This window comes from Bos indicus, chromosome 9, assembly GCF_029378745.1.
Source record: "Bos indicus isolate NIAB-ARS_2022 breed Sahiwal x Tharparkar chromosome 9, NIAB-ARS_B.indTharparkar_mat_pri_1.0, whole genome shotgun sequence".
Taxonomy (NCBI): domain Eukaryota; kingdom Metazoa; phylum Chordata; class Mammalia; order Artiodactyla; family Bovidae; genus Bos; species Bos indicus.
In genome coordinates, this window is record NC_091768.1 from 89,014,863 (window position 1) to 89,035,802 (window position 20,940).

The following is a 20,940-nucleotide window of genomic DNA, read 5'->3' on the forward strand; positions in this document are numbered from 1 at the left end:
TTTACCAGCTGAGCCACAAGGGAAACCCAAGAATACTGGAGTGGGTAGCCTATCCCTTTTCCAGGGGATCTTCCCAATCCAGGGATTGAACCAGGGTCTCCTGCCTTGCAGGCGGATTCTTTACCAACTGAGCCATCAGGGAATTCTCTTCTTGTTTCTATCCAAATCCACTCTGTTAGTGCTCTCATCCAGTCTCATGACTTAAAGTATGACCTAAATGCTCATGACTCCCACGTTTCTTCCTAAGACCTGCATATCTTATGACTTACTGGGCATCTTCACGTGGATGTCCAACAGGCATCTCAAATTAACATGTCCAAATTAGTATTTCCACAAATTTGTCCTGTGGTTTTCCTAATCTCACTGAATGATAATTCCATTCCTCTAGTTGTTCAGGGCAAAAATCTTGGATCATCCTTGCTTTCCTTTCCTAGATGCTTCATTAAATCTCTATCATCAAAATAAATCTAAATTTTTACTACTGTACATTGCCACTAACCTAGTCTGCATCTCCAATTTTACCCCACTCCCCCTAAATGTTTCTTACTCCCTTTTCTGCTTAATCTTTTCCTTCAGCCCTATAATATACTATGCATTTTTCATACATTTATTTTTTGATTATTGTCCATCTTCCCAATTAGGACCTAAGTCCCATGAGGGCAAGGATGTTAATCTGTTTCATTTACTACTGTATCTTTTGCACCTTTTACAGAGCCTGATGCATAGTAAGTGCACAATAAATATTTATTAAACAAATGATATATTCATTTGTGGGATATATATATATTCCCACAAATGTCAAAAAGAAAATTACTCAAAACCTTATGATTCCAGAAAAACTATAGTTCACAGTTTGTTGAACAGATATTCAGACAGTTGTACTTAAATGGCATCATGTAGTGAAATATTTTTCCTGAATAATATGTTATAGATACTGAAAAATTCTTTCATGATATCATTTTTTAATGGCCAGTAATATTCCATTGCATGTTAAAATCATAATTTACTTAACCAGTTCTTTTTGTTGTTTCCTTTAGACACTTAGGTTAGTTCCACTCAAAAAATTATTGTAAACCAAAATGCAATGAGGATCCATATGTGTTCATATTTTCACATTTATATGATTATGTCATTATGGTGGATGCCTGGAACTTTGTTAGGTCAAAGTGAAATGCAAATAAAAGTGGTAATAGTTTAGAAGTTCCTGGAATAGAGAAGTAATATTGAAATCTTGGAGTAAATGTATTGAATCACATATATAAATTAATCAGAGCCATGGCATTTACTATGACTTTCATGAGTCAGAGACACTGAATACATACTACTTTTCATATGTTAAAAATTAGAACTCAGAATATTGATGTTGGTCTTTTATTGTTATACATTTTTCTAAATAGAAATATGGCATGATTTTGAGTATATACAATTACATACTTTGTTAATCTTTGAATTGTGTGAAAGAATTTGCAGTAACATTTGAGTGTTGTTATAAACACTTAAAATGGTAAAAAGAGAAAACAATAATCATGTTTATTATCTATGGTACTAAAAATGATGCCAAATTATTGAAATGATTCTAATTTGCCTTTAAAATATGTCTGTTTTTTAATGTTCTCTTAGTTGTTAACATTTAAAGCATTAGAAATAGACCATGCTATTTCAGCAAACCTATCTGAGATTCGAAATAAAATATTCACAGCAGGGCATAAATTGACTGATTTTCCTTGATTGGCCCATTTCAGTACTCTTTAACAATTCTAGATGTGCAAAAACTAGTTGTGATCTTTGCTGATGACTGAACACCTCTCTTCTCTAGAGGTGGGCACATCCTCTGCTTCTGATGTATTTTTTAATTATATTTAATCGACTTCCCTGGTGGCTCAGATGGTAAAGTGTTTGCCTACAATGCAGGAGACCTGGGATCGATCCCTGGGTTGGGAAGATCCTCTGGAGAAGGAAATGGCAACCCACTCCAGTATTCTTGCTTGGAAAATCCCATGGACAGAGGAGTGTGGTAGGCTACAGTCCATGGGGTCGAAAAGAGTTGGACACAACTGAGCGACTTCACTTCACCCTTGGCCGTGAACCAAGGAATGCTCTAAGTAACCCTTATGGATCATTGTATAGTGACCAAAGATTGGTCTCTAAGCCCACTGTAGCATTACTTTCTTTCTTCCCCCATGAAGCCTCAACTGAGTCATGGATCCGTGTTTGATCTAGAGCAACAGACTCCAACCTTTTTGGCACCAGAGACCTATCTCATGAAAGATAGATTTTCCATGGATTGGGAGTGGTGGGGGTGGTTTCAGGATGATTCAAGCACGTTGAATTTATTGTGCACTTCATTTCTTATCTAATGCTGCCACTGATCTGACAGCAGGTACTGGTCTTTGACCCAGAGGTTGGGGACCCCTGATCTAGAGGACCACCTGCCCCTTCTGCAGATCCTAAAAGGTCAAGGACAGGAGGCAGATAACCTGTCTTCCTTGCTAAGATGACATGAAGATCTCCCTACATTTTTGCAAAGTATAGGTGCTCCAGAGTTGCTTCCACTTTTCTCCTTCTTTAACTAGGCTTTTAAAACAATTATGTACTCTGTATCTGGGAAACTATGTTGTGTTGAAAATGATGATTGGTTATTTCCCAACAGAGGGCTCAAGTACTGAACTTTGATGAATGTTATCTTCTTTGGTGTTAAAACTTACTTCTTATTTGACCAATAGAAAATGTTTAAAGGAAAACGAGAAGAATAAGAATCAAGTCTCACAGAATTGCAGGAAACATGAGGAATTTCTGGCTCAACTTCGTGACTGCTTAGATCCAGAGAAGAATGAAAAAGCATCAGATGAAGATTTAATTCTTAAGGTGCTTGTATGAAGACTAAAATGACTATGCATTGAATAGTTGTTCTGATGTGTGCCATGAAGAGGAGCTGAGGTTAAGTCTCGGGGTGCAGGAGAACAGGACAGGAGCCAGTACAGCATTAACCAACTGTGTGATCTGGGAAAAACCATACCACCTCTCTGAGCCTCAATTCCAAGATTCTTTCTAGCATTATTTGGGATTAATTTTTCTCCAGAAGTTCTCTCTGGCTCAGATGGTAAATAATCTGCCTGCAGTGCAGGAGACCCAGGTTCAATCTCTGGGTTGGGAAGATCCCCTGGAGGAGAAAATGGCAACCCACTCCAGTGTTCTTGCCTGGAGAATGCCATGGATAGAAGAGCCTGGTGGGCTACAGTCCATGGGGTCACAAAGAGTTGAAAATGACTGAGTGACCAATACTTACTTAATCTCCAGAAGGGATTGATTTTTTTGCTTAAAATATATTTAGATTGTCAAATAAAAGCAATTATTCATTTAAATGATATATTTTAGGAAGATTTTTGTTTGTTTTAGGTACAGTCAGAAACACATACACACAACTAAAAACCAGAACCAGCTGCATGTCATTTTGGGGATACTTGTGTGTCAGGCTAAGATTAGCTCTATAGTACTTTTTAATTTTATGCTTAAGCCAAAAAATAAAAATCCTGCTATGATGGTAGGTTGCCATTGAGATGGAAATTAATGATATCAACTGAATAATTCACTTGGCTTGCAGTGATTCATTAGGGAACCTGAAGGTATTTGAATGGGCACCATATCTCTGTACCTACCCTTGCTTCTGAATGGCTTTCCATGCAGCCATTCTTTTTTAAAACAGTGTTTTATTTGTTTATTCTTTAAAATTGAAGTATACTTGATTTACAATGTTGTATTAGTTTCAGGTATACAGTGAAGTGATTCATATACCTATAATTCAGTTACATATACGGGTGTGTGTGTATATATATATATTCTTTTTCAAATTCTTTTCCCTTACAAGTTACTATAAAATATTGAGTATGATTTTCTGTGCTATAGAGTAGATCCTAGTTTTATATACAGTGGTGTGTTTATGTTAATCCCAGACATTATAAAATATTGAGTATAGTTTTCTGTGCTATACAGTAGATCCTAGTTTTATATACAGTGGTGTGTTTATGTTAATCCCAGACATTATAAAATATTGAGTATGATTTTCTGTGCTATACAGTAGATCCTAGTTTTATATACAGTGGTGTGTTTATGTTAATCCCAGACTCTAGGGGTGAAAATCTCTAGGTCCATCAATGTTGTGGCAAATGGCATTATTTCATCCTTTTTTATGGCTGAATAATATTCCTTATATATATGTACCACATCTTCTTTATCCATTCCCCTGCTGATGGACATTTAGGTTGCTTCCATGTCTTGGATGTTGTGAATAGTCCTGCCCTGAACACTGGGGATATGGCCATTCTCAAAGGCCTCCCCTCAGTGGTTTATTAGTAAACATCCCGTGTGTACCCTGGGAGAGCTGTGAAATGATTTCATTTTACTTCAGGAAGTTCCACCTCACTGATGAATTTTGGTTGCTCCGTCCCAGGTCCATCTAATTCCCTCAAGGTGCTAGATTCAGCTCTTTCTCCTCCTCTCTGTTGCTCACATGTGACCAGGAAGGCTGGCTGTAAAAGTCTACTTTGCACTGTAGTTTGGAAGCTTATCTTTAAAGCAAGTGGTGGGGAAAAGAGAAGACAATTAAAATGCTTCTTCCTTAAGACACCCTTTCCCACCTCACAGGCAATCTCCAAGTACTAACCTGTGTTGAAACCATATTAACCTCGCCTTTTTATTTTCTTCTAATGCCTTGACATCTGGGGCCTTGCTGACCTTGAGTTCCAGGGTGAGCCAGTTCCTAGTAAATGACTCCCCTGGGTGCACAGCTTTCCTATGCAAACCACCGAACTCAGAGCAGCCCACACCCCAACCACTTCTTCTAGCAGATTTTTACACTCTGGGCCACTATCCAACCAATCACCCCAGAGCCAGGTGCCGGATAACTAGAGATGGCTCCCACACTCCAGAACCCACTGAAATTCTTCAAACTAGGCAACCCTAAGCCTGCCCACCCTGCCTCACCTCTTTCTTCCTGTGGAAAACATGTTTTCACCCTGTTTCACTCCCTCTGTCTCCTGCCCAGCCCTGGTGCTCCCTGGGTGGCCCTACATGGCATGATGTGCCCCCTTCTCTCAGGAGCTGAGAACAGCAAACTCTTTCAGTCTCTCCTGATTTGTTGGCCTCACTGTACCTGAATGATAATATAACCTATATTTTTAAACAGATACTGGGACCCTAGAGCTTTAGCATCTCAATCACCTAGCAACTCCTCACCTTATTTCTTTATTTTGGCTGCACTGGGTCTTCGTTGCAGTGCATGACGGCTTCTCTAGTTGCGATGCATGAGCTTGGTTGCCCTGAGGCATGCTTCCTGACAAGGGATCTAATCCATGTCCCATGCTTTGGAAGGCCGGTTCTTAACCCCTGGATCATCAGGGAACTCCCGCTCCCCATCTTACATAGAAATCACTGGTCAAGAGTAAAAAGCCTGCTGTCTTCAACACTCACCAGGTGTTCCCTGAGGTTACCAAAACCTCTCCAGTTTCAAAACCATTCCCTTATTCTCTTCACCTCATAAATACATGTATACACACCCTCTAAGGAAACCTGCCTCTTGAGAAATCTGTAAGCAGGTCAGGGAGCAACAGTTAGAACTGGACATGGAATAACAGACTGGTTCCAAATAGGAAAAGGAGTACGTCAAGGCTGTATATTGTCACCCTGCTTAGTTAACTTGTATGCAGAGTACATCATGAGAAACGCTGGGCTGGATGAAGCACAAACTGGAATCAAGATTGCCAGGAGAAATATCAATAGCCTCAGAAATGCAAATGACACCATCCTTATGGCAGAAAGTGAAGAAGAACTAAAGAGCCTCTTGATGAAAGTGAAAGAAGAAAGTGAAAAAGTTGGCTTAACATCACTTCATGGTAAATAGGGAAACTGTGGGAAACAGTGGCAGACTTTATTTTCTTTGGGCTCCAAAATCACTTCAGATGGTGACTGCAGCCATGAAATTAAAAGACGCTTACTCCTTGGAAGAAAAGTTATGACCAACCTAGACAGCATGTTAAAAAGCAGAGACATTACTTTGCCAACAACAGTCCATCTAGTCAAGGCTATGGTTTTTCCAGTAGTCATGTATGGATGTTAGAGTTGGACTATAAAGAAGGCTGAGGGCTGAAGAATTGATGCTTTTGAACTGTGGTGTTGGAGAAGACTCTTGAGAGTCCCTTGGACTGCAAGGATTTCCAACCAGTCCATCCTAAAGGAAATCAGTCCTGAATATTCATTGGAAGGACTGATGTTGAAACTGAAACTCCAATACTTTGGCCACCTCATGCAAAGAGCTGACTCATTGGAAAAGACCCTGATGCTGGGAAAGATTGAAGGCAGGAGAAGAAGGGGACGACAGAGGATGAGATAGTTGGATGGCATCACTGACTCAATGGACATGAGTTTGAGTAAACTCCGGGAGTTGGTGATGGACAGGGAGGCCTAGTGTGCTGCAGTCCATGGGGTCACAGAGTCAGATACAACTGAGCAACTGAACTGAACTGAAGGAAAGAAAGATGGTAGAAAAGAAGGGTTTCTAAGAACTTATTTGACATCCATCCATCCACTTCCCAAATATTGAGTGAGTGATTACAATGTGATAGACAGTATTCTGGGTGTTGGGATAGAGTAGTGAATGAGACAAGATGAAGTCTGTGCCCACCTAAGAGCTTCCACTGTTGTGGGTGAAGATGCAGAGGCAATAAACAAATAAGTATACAATATTACCCCCCTGAGTAAAAGGTGCAGTGAAGAAGTACAAATCAGGTTCGGGGGAAAGACCATAAAGCATGTTAGAGGCATGGAATGCTAGTTTAGGTAGACTGGCTAAAGTGTGCCCTCTGGAATGGGGACTTTTAAGGGATATTGAAACCACTGTATAGCACGGGGAACTCTGCTCAATGTTATGTGCCTGGATGGGAGGGGAGTTTAGGGAGAGATTGGATACATGGGTATGTATGGCTGAATCCCTCTGCTGTCCACTGGAAACTATCACAACACTGTTAATCAACTATACTCCAATATAAAATTAAAAGTTTTCTTTCTTTTTTTTTTTTTTAATAAAAGGATGTTGGAAAGGAAAAGTGTTCAAGAGAGAGGGAACAGCCCTGATTCAGGAGCAGGGCACCATGTTGGCAAATTGTTGAGGCTAAAGATGCGTCACTTCCCCAGATTGTCCTAACACATATGCTGGCCATGTCTTGTGGAGTTTCAGGTCTTCCTACAGGCATCCTTGTGCTGTCTGCATGGCTGTTTCCCTGGGGCCCAAGAGCCTGGTTGGTTTTATTTTCCCTCCTTCTAAATCATACAGATCTTATTAATGTTCCCAGCTAGCCCCTCAAATGCACAACATGAAGAGTGAAAAGCCCAGCTAGTCCCAATGATAACCACGGTTTGTGCATGTTATTCAGGACTTTTTCTATGCTTATATTAATTAGAAGGACTTTCTTTTGAAATAAAGAGAGTCCTGCCTTCTTCTCTGTATTCCTCCTCTGTGCCAGGTGACACTTTATAATCAGTTGGTGCCAGCGGACGTGGACTGAATTGAACTTCCTTGCTTGCCTGCTGTAACTCTGTAGAAACATCACCATCCCTGGAGTGTTTAGCAGCCAGGGGCCTGCCAATGCCTGTTCTGTCTGAAAGCTTTTGGCTGAATGCTCATCATTGTTGCCTTGTAGCTACCTTTTGATTAATTTCAATTTGCCTATCCTGTCTGCCCATAACAAGAGAGTTTAGAGGCTGCCTTTGAAAATGTTATGTTTTGAGTGGATGGAGGAACAGTGCCTTTACTGTTTTCATGTGATAATGTGATCACTGGGGTACATAGATCAGAGTTGCTTAGAGAGAGTAGTATGAAATTACTAATTTTTACAGGACAGCTGTAATTGCTTTCTCTTCAGCTTGGAGAGCTGTGCAAGGAAAATGCATTTGTGAAGGGACAAATTGTTGCTCTTGAAGAGACTATAAATGTCCATGAGATGGAGGCAAAAGCTAGCAGAGAGACAATCATGAGGCTGGCTTCAGAAGTAAACAGAGAGCAGAAAAAAGCTGCCTCCTACATTGAAGAGAAAGGCCAGCTGAGCCAGGTACAGTATGTGGAGCACGTGTGTGCATCTGTGATCATGTTTATGAGGCAGAAACTCAAAATCAGGTGTGGATGAGCATACTGGTGTCACCGACCACAATTCCCAAAGGCTTCTCTCGGCAGAAGGGCTGGGGGGCACATGGGACTCTGTGACCTGATCAGGCCTCTGGATACAGCTTTTTTCTAATTAGAAAAAAAGAAATGCAAAACACTTAATAAGTAAAACATGTGTACTAAAGTGTCTTATTTGGTTGAATTATAAGGAGTAAAAATTTTTTTTAACTTATTATTATTTTTTAAACAAAGAGGCAATGCATTCACAAGATACAAAATTCTAAGTGGACACAGGAGAATGTGGTGAGAAGTGTCCCCCAATCCCTTCCCCCCCACCACCCAGTTGCTCTCTCTAGAGGCAACCTCTGTTAATAATTTCTTATATACCTTTCTACAAATACTCTATATGCATATATTTATTCTTTTTATTTATTGTTTAACACACATGGCAACAACTTTGCACACTCAATGTTTCTCTGTTTATTTTGAAAAGTTGGTAAGGTACTACACAGTATTATATACAAGGCCGCTAGGAATAATCCATCATTTCTCATATGTGAGACTCTGTCAGCAAGACAAAAATCCCAAAAGTAGACTTGCTGGCTGAAAGGATATAGGGGTTTTAAATTTGAGAGACATTGCCCAAGGGAAGTGAGTCTTACCTCTGAACTTTTATTTATATAATTAGTTGCTTGATCCTTCCAAATGAGTGAGAACCTGTTTGAGCATGGGAATTAATACTGTATGTTTTTTTAAACACTATATAATCCTTTTTAAAATTTTCTGTCAAAGAAACTAATTGTGGGATTAATGATAGGGGTTAATTTCCAAAACCAAAAGTAAGCTAGTGCCGTCAGTTAGTAAAATACGTAGGAGAAAATTGAAGAGTAAAGGAGATGGAGTTTAAAATGAAAGACTGACTAATGCTGAGAAAAAGAGGCTCCATGAGGGGTGAAGTTTCAGTGGCGTCCCGCAGGCTGTGAAGGGGGTTCTGGAATTGGCAGGACTCAGTGAAGGAGCTATCTTCGTGGGAAATCCTGAGGTCTTCCATGTCTATGGTGACATCACTGCCGGGGTGAGGTGACATGGGAAGTTGGAATGTGAAAGTGATCCAGTAATGATAATAATTTCTATTTCTCTCCAATTCCCTGCATCAAAGAGCCCTTCTGACCACTAGATTTCTTCTTCTGTCACATTAACCGTGTGAAAGGAGAAAAGATTTTTACCATCATTACCAAGTCACTCCAATCATTTCAACACCTTGTCTTAGTCTGCTTCAGCTCTCATAACAAAATGCCATACACTGGGTGGCTTGAAAAGCAGACATTTATTTCTCATATTTCCGGAGGTGGGGAAGTCCAAGATCAAGGGGGTAAGAGTTCTCTTCCTGGCTTGCAGACACCCACTGTCTTGCCGTATCTTCACATGGCAGACTGAATTAGCAAGATCCCTGGTGTCTTTTATAAGCCACTAATCCCAACACGAGGACCCCACCCCCATGGCTCCATCTGAAGATAATTATCCCTCAATGGCCCCATCTCCAAACACCATCATACTGGATGTTAGGGCTTCAGCATTTGAATTTTGAGGGGATACCATTCAAATAATTATTTTTTTCCAGCTTTTTCTTAAGAAAAATGTCAAACACATATAGAAAGGGTGAAGGAATACAGTGAGCATCCATTTATTATACATCCAAATGCAACAATTGTTACCATTTTTCTGTATTTGCTTTATTACCTGGTACACATGTACACATATTTGCAGAATCACTTGAAAATAGGTTTAGACGTTATATGTATTGTTTCTGACCACTGAAGCTTAAGAATAAGGACATTATCCTACATGACCACAATATCATTATCACATCTAAAAGTCAACAGTGATGCCACAGTATCGATTACTCATGGAGGTTTCCAAGCCTCCTTTTTTGTACTCTTGAAATGTGAAGTTTAATCTCCCTCCCCTTGTGGGCTGGATGAAGTGGCTCACTTCCTGTGACCGGAATATGTCAGAAGTGGTGGTCAAATCTCACTTTGGAGATTGGCTTATAAAAACACTGTGGCTTTTGTCTTAGATACACTCTCTTGAATTCTCTTGAGTCACTGCTTTTGAGGGAAGCCAGGTGTTACATGGGGGGCACTCAGGTAGAAGTTGCATGGCCCAGGAGCCCAGGAACTGAGGCCTATCACCTACCATATGAGTGAGACTGGAAGTGAATCCTCGTTCAGCTGAATCTTGAGATGATGGTAGCCCTGGTCAACAGTTTGATTATAGCCTTATGAGAGACCTTGAATCAGAAACATCCAGCTAAGTCGGTCCCAGATTTCTGGCTCATAGAGCTGTGAGATAATAGATGTTTGTTGTGTTAAGCCATTAAGTTTGGGCTAATTTTTTACACAGCAATAGATAATAAACATCTAATATTGACTTTCAAATGTAATCATTTTCTACAAGAATGTCTTTTATAGCTGTTTTTTTCCCCAAATTGCAGTATGTTCTAGGTTCATCCATTGCATTTTTTGGTTATTTTTAGGCTTTTATAGTTTTTTTTTTAATAGCATTAAAAAAGATGTTATTGACTTCTCATACAGAGTACAAAGCGGTGGCCTGATTGTTTCTTCAAGATGTATTTAACTTGCTTAACTATACCCTATACAGGTAAAGTTGGATTTAGAGGCAGTATTGGATTCAGGTTAAACCTTTTTGGCAGGAATATTTCAAAGATAAAGTTGTAAACTTCATATTGAATTGCATTAGAAGCAAATAGTGTTAGATTGTTCCATTGTTGCTGAAACTGTTTGATTGCCCATATCTTCGGTGAAAAGGTACATTTTATTTTCTGAAGCCAAGTAAGGAGAAAAGGAAACATATAAACATCTGAATGCAGAGTTCCAAAGAATAGCAAGAAGAGATAAGAAAGCCTTCTTCAGCAATCAATGCAAAGAAATAGAGGAAAACAACAGAATGGGAAAGACTAGAGATCTCTTCAAGAAAATCAGAGATACCAAGGGAACATTTCATGCAAAGATGGGCTTGATAAAGGACAGAAATGGTATGGACCTAACAGAAACAGAAGATATTAAGAAAAGATGGCAAGAGTACACAGAAGAACTGTACAAAAAAGATCTTCACGACCCAGATAATCAGGATGGTGTGATCACTGACCTAGAGCCAGACATCCTGGAATGTGAACTCAAGTGGGCCTTAGAAAGCATCGCTATGAACAAAGCGAGTGGAGTTGATAGAATTCCAGTTGAGCTATTCCAAATCCTGAAAGATGATGCTATGAAAGTGCTGCACTCAATATGACAGCAAATTTGGAAAACTCAGCAGTGGCCACAGGACTGGAAAAGGTCAGTTTTCATTCCAATCCCAAAGAAAGGCAATGCCAAAGAATGCTCAAACTACCGCACAGTTGCACTCATCTCACACACTAGTAAAGTAATGCTCAAAATTCTCCAAGCCAGGCTTCAGCAATATGTGAACCGTGAACTTCCTGATGTTCAAGCTGGTTTTAGAAAAGGCAGAGGAGCCAGAGATCAAATTGCCAACATCTGCTGGATCATGGAAAAAGCAAGAGAGTTCCAGAAAAACATCTATTTCTGCTTTATTGACTATGCCAAAGCCTTTGACTATGTGGATCACAATAAACTGGAAAATTCTGAAAGAGATGGGAATACCAGACCACCTGACCTGCCTCTTGAGAAACCTGTATGCAAGTCAGGAAGCAAGAGTTAGAACTGGACATGGAACAACAGACTGGTTCCAGATAGGAAAAGGAGTCCGTCAAGGCTGTATATTGTCACCCTGCTTATTTACTTATATGTAGAGTACATCATGAGAAATGCTGGACTAGAAGAAACACAAGCTGGAATCAAGATTGCAGGGAGAAATATCAATAACCTCAGATATGCAGATGACACCACCCTTATGGCAGAAAGTGAAGAGGAACTCAAAAGCCTCTTGATGAAAGTGAAGAGGAGAGTGAAAAAGTTGGCTTAAAGCTCAACATTCAGAAAACGAAGATCATGGCATCTGGTCCCATCACTTCATGGGAAATAGATGGGGAAACAGTGTCAGACTTTATTTTTCTGGGCTCCAAAATCACTGCAGATGGTGACTGCAGCCATGAAATTAAAAGATGCTTACTCCTTGGAAGGAAAGTTATGACCAACCTAGATAGCATATTGAAAAGCAGAGACATTACTTTGCCAATAAAGGTTCGTCTAGTCAAGGCTGTGGTTTTTCCTGTGGTCATGTATGGATGTGAGAGTTGGACTGTGAAGAAGGCTGAGCACCGAAGAATTGATGCTTTTGAACTGTGGTGTTGGAGAAGACTCTTGAGAGTCCCTTGGACTGCAAGGAGATCCAACCAGTCCATTCTGAAGGAGATCAGCCCGGGGATTTCTTTGGAAGGAATGATGCTAAAGCTGAAACTCCAGTACTTTGGCCACCTCATGCGAAGAGTTGACTCATTGGAAAAGACTCTGATGCTGGGAGGGATTGGGGCAAGAGGAGAAGGGGACGACAGAGGATGAGATGGCTGGATGGCATCACTGACTCGATGGACGTGAGTCTCAGTGAACTCCGGGAGTTGGTGATGGACAGGGAGGCCTGGCGTGCTGCAATTCATGGGGTCGCAAAGAGTCGGACACGACTGAGTGACTGATCTGATCTGATCTGATCTGAAGGTATCTGTAGGGTGAGAGTTGGCAGATTATTTATTTCTGTTCCCCTTGAGTTACCTAGTGATGTTTTCATCTATTGGTTCTTGCCTGGATTAATATATATCAGGGGTGGCAAAGTGGTAATATTCAAATTTCATCATTCCTTCTACTTATTAGTCAACATTCTTCCTAAAGAAAAGCTTTTTATTTTCTTTCTTATTATTTTCAAATCTATGGACACATGGAATTTTATTTACTTACTATTAATAATCAATTATTCTCCTTTTGGCTTTCCAAATCCTCCATGTTTGGCCAGAAGGAGTCCCTGCAAGATTGTCTCTGTGACCTTATAACTTGACTCCTTTAGTCTTTCAATGCTTCTGTGCTTTTAAACAGAAGATATCTTAGGCTCACTTACAATTTTCAGACCACAGAACTAAAATCAGCCTGTTCTCTATGGAATTTTGGCTCCTTTTACTGGGGAAGAGTGCTTAGCAACCAAGATTCAGGCTTTAGGTATGCTCATTGCTATTGGGATGTCATTGCTTTTAGTGGATAAAGCTAGAAATGCTTTTTTAGAAATGAATTAATGCTGATACTTTTGGGAACTTTTTATTTGATATTGGAGTATAGCTGATTAACAATACTGTGATAGTTTCAGATGAACAGTGAAGGGATTCAGCCATACATATACATGTGTCTGTTCTCCTTCAAAGCCCCTCGCATCCAGGCTGCCACATCACATTGAGGATAGTGCTGTGTAATTCTCACATTTTTAATTAAAAGTAATATTTTAGAGTTTTCTTAATATCCTTTTACTTTATATGAGTTATCTTTTGGATCCTAATAATAATATTTACTCATTTGCTTTGTCTTATAAATATATATATATATGTCTTATAAATAAATATAAATAAGATTATTTAAAAATGACACTTTCAGTATTTTACCTATAAGTAAACTTTCTTAGTGAAATTTATGACTCTCAGAGTTTTTACTTTAGTACTGTCAGCAATCATGAGTATAATAGTCACAATTTACCAATCACTTGGAAATTTGGAAAACTCAGCAGTGGCCGGCCACAGGACTGGAAAAGGTCAGTTTTCATTCCAATCCCAAAGAAGGGCAATGCCAAAGAATGTTCAAACTACTGCACAATTGTACTCATTTCACATGCTAGCAAAGTAATGCTCAAAATTCTCCAAGCTAGGCTTCAACAGTACATGAAGTGAGAACTTCCAGATGTTCAAGCTGGATTTAGAAAAGGCAGAGGAGCCAGAGATCAAATTGCCAGCATCCGTTGGATCATTGAAAAAGCAAGAGAATTCCAGAAAAACATCTACTTCTGCCTCATTGACTACGGTAAAACCCTTGACTGTGTAGATCACAACAAACTGGAAAATTCTGCAAGGGATGGGAATGCCAGACCACCTTACCTGCCTCCTGAGAAATCTGTATTCAGGTCAAGAAGCAACAGTTAGAACTGGACATGGAACAACGGGCTGGTTCAAAATTGGAAAAGGAGTACGTCAAGGCTATATATTGTCACCTTGCTTATTTGACTTCTATGCAGAGTACATCATGAGAAACACTTGGCTGGATGAAGCACAAGCTGGAATCAAGTTTGCTGGGAGAAATATCAGTAACCTCAGATATGCAGATGACACCACCCTTATGGCAGAAAGTGAAGAAGAACTGAAGAGCCTGTTGATGAAGGTGAAAGAGGAGAGTGAAAAAGCTGGCTTAAAACTCAATATTAAAAATACTAAGATCATGGCATCCAGTCCCATCACTTCATGGCAAGTAGATGGGGAAACAATGGAAACACTGAGAAACTTTACTTTTCTGGGCCCCAAAATCACTGCAGATGGTGAAATTAAAAGACATGAAATTAAAAGACTTTTACTCCTTGGAAGAAAAGCTATGACAAATATAGACAGCATATTAAAAAGCAGAGACATTACTTTGCTGACAAAGGTTCATCTAGTCAGAGGTATGGTTTTTCCAGTAGTACATGTATGGATGTGAGTGTTGAACCATAAAGGAGGCTGAGCACTGAAGAACTGATGCTTTTGAACTGTGTTGTTGGAGAAGACTCTTGAGAGTCCCTTGGACTGCCAGGAGATAAAACCAGTCAATCCTAAAGGAAATCAACCCTGAATATTCATTGGAAGGACTGATGCTGAAGTTGAAGCTCCAGCACTTTGACCACCTGATGTGAAGAGCTGACTCATTAGAAAAGACCCAGATACTGGGAACAATTGAAGACAGGAGAAGGGGATGACAGAGGACAGGATGGTTGGATGGTCTTACCAACTCAGTGAACACGATGAGTTTGAGCAAATTCTGGGAGATGGTGTTGGACAGGGAAGCCTGGCGTGCTGCAGTCCATGGAGTCGCATAGAGTCGGACACGACTGAGTGACTGAACAACAACAACGCCAATCACTTGCCATTAGCATAGTCATTTTGCTAGGTGCTCAGAGAGGTTATGTACTGTGCTCAGTATGCACAGCTATTAAGTGGCAAATGATTTGAACCCTGGTCATGATGTTGTCTTACTTTTAACAGTAATCCCCTTTATATATAGATTCACGGCTGCTTCCTACATACAAGTCTGGTGCCAAAAATTATTTGTTAGGGGAACAGTAAAGATGAATAGCTGTGCAAATTTCCTCAGTGAATGAATGACGTTAATTTGATTATAGATAGTGATTACTAACTTTTCAAGCCTAGAAAATTATGAAGAATTGAGTTTGTCTATAAACTGCATTTTTGGAGATGAGCAATAGGAAATGACAATATGTTGTAAGAGCACATTAAGAAGTATAGAATTTATTCCTCTTCTTATGTAAGTGTCTTTACCCTTGTAAATGACCGGTGATGCAATGTTGTTCAGACTTGTGAAACACATTCACTTTGGGATCAAGTTCCTGCCAAAATAATAAAAGTTATAAAAAATATGGGCAATAAAAAGCTTGAGGTCTTTAATAAAGTGCTCATTCATGGGATTATGACTCCAGAGATTTACTACTGAAAAACACTGTCAAGTGGTTTTACTGACACATTAACGGTCTCAGAGAGAACCTTCATAATGCTTTCTAAAGCTCTGTTTTTGGGGTAGGAAACTTACTTTACTAGTAAAGTCCTGAATGACTGCAGAGAAAGAAGTTTCTGAAGGGCTGGGTTGCTGTTTCTACCAAACTCAGCTTTTCTTATTTTATTAATAATTTGTTGTTACTTTATGAAAATTTCCCAAGTAAAAACCCAGGTAGTTTGTTATGTGTATGGAAGATATATTATTTGAAAATCTTTAACAGTTAAAGATTGCAGTACATTTAAAAAAGTATTGAAGTTTGGCACCTTTTTGTTGTCTTGAAGTAATCTAAAGCTGAGAAAAGGAGTCATTTTATCTACATTAACCATGTACATTTGCTATAGACTAGATGTTTCAATCAATGAATCAGGAATTAAACTTACATAATGGATTTAAAACTGCTTATTTTCCTTCACACTGTTCACATTTTCTTTAACTCTAGTGGCCAGAATTGAAGCTAGGAAAGCATATTGGTTTTGGAGTCAGCAAGCTTGGTTTGGAAGGATGTTCCTTCTGCTCTCTTGGTTTGTTGTCCCGCAGCAGAGTGTTTGTAAGAAGGAAGAGGATAAGACAGACACACCGAGCCGAGTGGCTAAGAGGCCAGGCTCTTGGGTTTTTTTCTAGGCTCCAGAATTGTTTGACTGTGTGATCTAAGGCATATGACTTTACCTCTTTGAACTTCAATTTCTTTGTATGTGAAACTGGAAAATAATTTAAAGGTCTATCTCTTACAATTATTGTTAGGATTGAATGATGTAATATACATAAGGTACTCAAAACAAGCCCAGCATATAATTGATGCTCAGTGTTTTAATTTTCTTTTCCTCATTAAATAATGAGGAATAATAATAATAATAATAAATAACCGTATGTTTATTTTAATCAATACTTTTATCTAGGGATTAAAATAAACATATGGTTATTTTAAGAGTACAGACATATGGAAAGGGTTCCTGGAAGTGAGAAATTATTAGACAGGTAAATTACTAAAGAAATTAAAGATCTCTTTACAGTCCTAGAATCACAGTGTTGGAGGTGACCTTAAGACCTTTTAGAATCTAGCTTATCTAACTCTCTATGTGACATAAGAATCATCTTTAAAGTGTCCCTCTATAGTTAGCATCCAGCCTTCCCTTGAGCCCCTTAAGAGTCAGGGAACTCATTTCTATACAAGGGGGTCCACCTTCTCTGTGAAGTTCTAACTGTTTGACACTTCTTCATTGTAGCAAGTCAGGATCAGAATCCCTGTAATTCATGTTGTCATCCTGGCTCTATCTTTTTTCTCTCAGTTTTATTGAGATATAATTGATATATGGCACTGTATACGTTTAAGATGTATAGGATAATGGTATGACTTACATCATGAAACAATTATACAGTAACTTTAGTGAACATTCATCATCGTATTAAAGAAATAGAAGAATTCTATTTCTTTAATAAACAAAATTAAATAGAAAAAGGCTTTTTCCTTGTGATGAGAACTCTCAGGATTTTCTCCTAGCAACTGTTATGTGTTACATACAGCAGTGTTATTTGTGCTTATCATGTTGTCCATTGCATTCCTAATACCTGGTTATGTTTTAAGTGGAAGTTTGTGCCTTTTGAATGCCTTCCTCCAATTTCCCCTTCCCCTGTGTCCCACCCCTGGTAACCACAAATCTGATCTCCTTTTCTACGACTTCATTTGTTTGTTTTTGAGATATATTTGTCCTACAACACTATGTTAGTTCCTGTTATGCAACCTAGTGATTTGGTATTCCTATACATTTCAAAATGATCATCAGGATAAGTCTAGTTACTATCACGATGAAAAGATATATTACCTGTCCTTAGTCGCTCAGTCATGCCTGCTTCTTGCAACCCCATAGACTGTAGCCTGCTAGGCTTCTCTGTCCATGGGACTCCCCAGGCAAGAATACTGGAGTGGGTTTCCATTTCCTTCTCTAATATATTACTTAATTATTGACTGTATTCCCCACACTGTATATTTCGTACCTATGATTCATTTATTTTGCAACTGGAAGTCTCTACCTCTTAATCTCCCTTACCTACTTTTTTCTTTCCCTCATCCACTTACCCTTGGCAACCACCTGCTTGTTCTTTGTATCTCTGATTCTGTTTCATTATGGTTGTTCATTTGTTCTGTTTTTCAGATTGCACATATAAGTGAAATCATAAACTATTTGTCTTTCTCTGTCTGACTTATTTCACTCAGAATAATACCCCATAGGTCCAACCATGTTGTTGCAAATGGCAAAATTTCATTTTTTTATACCTGAGTTGTATGTATATGCATGTATATATGTATATCTCTTTGTTTATATATCTTTTTCTTTTATCTATTCATCTATATGTAGGCTCTCAGGTTGCTTCCGTATTATAAAAAATGCTGCAAAGAATATAAGGGTGCACATATCTTTTATAATTAGTATTTTAATTTTCTTTGGATAAATATCCAGGAGTAGAATTGCTAGGCCATATGGTTGTTCAATTTAAAAATTTTAAGGCATCTCTATACTGCTTTCCACAGCAGCTGCACCAGTTTACATTCCACCAACCTTGACCAAGGGTTTCCTTTACTTCACGTCCTCACCATTTGTTGCTCTTTGTTGTTCATTGATAACAACTGTGCTGATAGGTGTGAGATAATATCTCTTTGTGATTTTGATTTTCATTTTTCTGATGATTAATGATGTTGAGCATATTTTCGTGTGTCTGTTGGTCATCTGTCTGTCCCTTGGGAAGAATATCTATTCAAATTCTCTGTCCATTTTTCAATCTGAGTTTTTTTTTCCCCTGATGTTGAGTCATATCAGTTCTTTGGGTATTTTGGATATTAACCTGCCATAAGATTTATTGTTTGCAAATATCTTCCGTTCACTAGGCTGCATTTTCATTTTGTTGATAGTTTGCTGTGCAACAGCTTTTTAGTTTCATGTAATCCCATTTATTTATTTATATTAAAAACATGTTTTTACATTGTTGGTTTCTGCCATACAACAACACAAACCAGCCGTAGTTACATATACACTCTCTCCCTCCCTAGCCTCCCTTCCCTCCTGCCATCCCATCCCTCTAGGTCATACAGAGCATCAGACTGGGCTCCCTGCTCTGCATAGCAACTTCTCACCAGCTGTCTATCTTACACTTGATAGTATACATGTGTCAATGCTACTTTCTCCATTCGTCCCACTCTTGCCCTCTCCCACCGTGTCCACAGGTCCATTCTCTCCATCCTTGGAGCTCCATTTCTTCTCTGCAAGTAGGTTCATCAATATCATTTTTCTTAGAAGGTCTGAGCAGATATTTCTCCAAAGAAGACACACAGATGGCCAAAAAACACATGAAAAGATGCTCAGCATCACTAATTATTAGAGAAATGCAAATCAAAACTACAATGAGGTATCACCTCACACCAATTAGAGTGGCTGTCATCAAAAAACAAAAAAATCTACAAACAGTAAATAATAAGGAGGATGTGGAGAAAAGGGAACCCTCCTACACTGTTGGTGGGAATGTAAACTGATACAGCCATTATGGAGAACAGTATGGAGATTCCATTTATTTATTTTTGAGTTTGTTTCCTTTGCCTAAGGAGACAGGTTCAAAAAATATTACTAAGACTAATGTCAAAGAGCATACTGCCTATATTTTCTTCTAGAAGTTTTGTGGTTTCAGATCTTCAGAAACGACATGAAGACGTGGTTTCATGTCTTCAGATTAAAGACATTTAAGTCTTTAATCCATTTTGAATTTATTCTTGTTCGGGGTTTGAGGAAGTACTCCAGTTTGATTCTTTTGCACGTAGATGTGCACTTTACCCAGCAACATTTATTACAAGAGGCTGTGTTTTCCCCACATTATATTCTTTCCTCCTTTGTTGTAGATTAATTTCCCATATAAACGTGAGTTTATTTCTGGGGTCTCTATTTTATTCTATTGATCCATGTATCTGTTTTGTGCCAGTACCATACGTTTTTGATTACTGTCACTTTGCAGTAATACTTTGAAATCAGGGAGCATGATACCTCCAGCTTTGTTCTTTTTTCTCAGGATTGTTGTGACTGTCTGAGGTCTTCTGTATTCCCCTACAAATTTTAGAATCATTTGTTCTAGTTCTGTGAAAAATACCTTTGGTACTTTGATAGAAATTGCACTGAATTTGTAGATTGCCTTGGGTGGTATGGTGGTTTTAATTATTTCAATCCATGAGCATGGTATATTTTTCTATTTGTTTCTATTACCTTTGGTTTCTTCACCAGTGTGTTATAGTCTTCTGAATACAGGTCTTTTACCTCCTTAGATTTATGTCTAGGTATTTATTCTTTCTGAGCCAATTGTAAATGAGATAGTTTTCTTGATTTCTCTTCCTGATAGTTGTTAGTGTGTAGAAATGTAACAGATTTTTCATATTAATTTTCTATCCTGCAACTTTCCTGAATTCATTAATGAGTCCCAGTAGTTTTTTTGTGACATCTTTAGAATTTTCTATGTATTAGTATTATGTCATCTGCAAACATGATAGTTTTACCTGTTTATTTCCACTTTAGATTTTTTTTTATATCTTTTTCTTGTCTGATTGCTGTGGCTAAGATCTCCAGTACTACATTGAGAAAAAGTAACTAGAGTGAGCACCTTTATCTGTTCCTAAACTTAGAAGAAATGCTTTCACATTTTCACCATTGAATAGGATGTTAGCTGACATATATGGCCTTCTTTACATTGAGGTATGTTTCATCTATGCCCACTTTCTGGAGAGTTTTTATCTTAAGTGGGTGTTGAATTCTGTCAAAATCTTTTTTGCATGTATTGAGATAATTATATGATATTTATTTTTCAATTTATTAATGTACTGTATCACATTAAATCATTCTTGCATCCATGGGATAAATCCCAATTGATCATAATGTATGATCTTCTTAATGTATTGTTAAAATTGATTTTGCTAGTATTTTGTTGAGGTTTTTTTACATGTATGTTTATCAGTAATACTGGCTTGTGATTTTCTTTTTAGTGATGTTT

General features: G+C 38.5%; 1 protein-coding gene across 6 annotated transcripts in view; it reads left to right on the plus strand.

Annotated features, from left to right (window-relative positions):
- CCDC170 (coiled-coil domain containing 170) overlaps positions 1 to 20,940 on the plus strand; it is a 101,759-nt gene that overhangs the window by 39,167 nt on the left and 41,652 nt on the right. For 5 of the 6 annotated variants that reach the window (XM_070796387.1, XM_070796389.1, XM_070796390.1 and 2 more), the window contains 2 exons: positions 2,724 to 2,865; positions 7,914 to 8,099. In XM_070796387.1, the coding sequence (XP_070652488.1) occupies positions 2,724 to 2,865; positions 7,914 to 8,099 (328 nt within the window). The remainder of the gene's footprint in view (positions 1 to 2,723; positions 2,866 to 7,913; positions 8,100 to 20,940) is intronic. The other variant, XM_070796391.1, reaches the window with a different exon arrangement.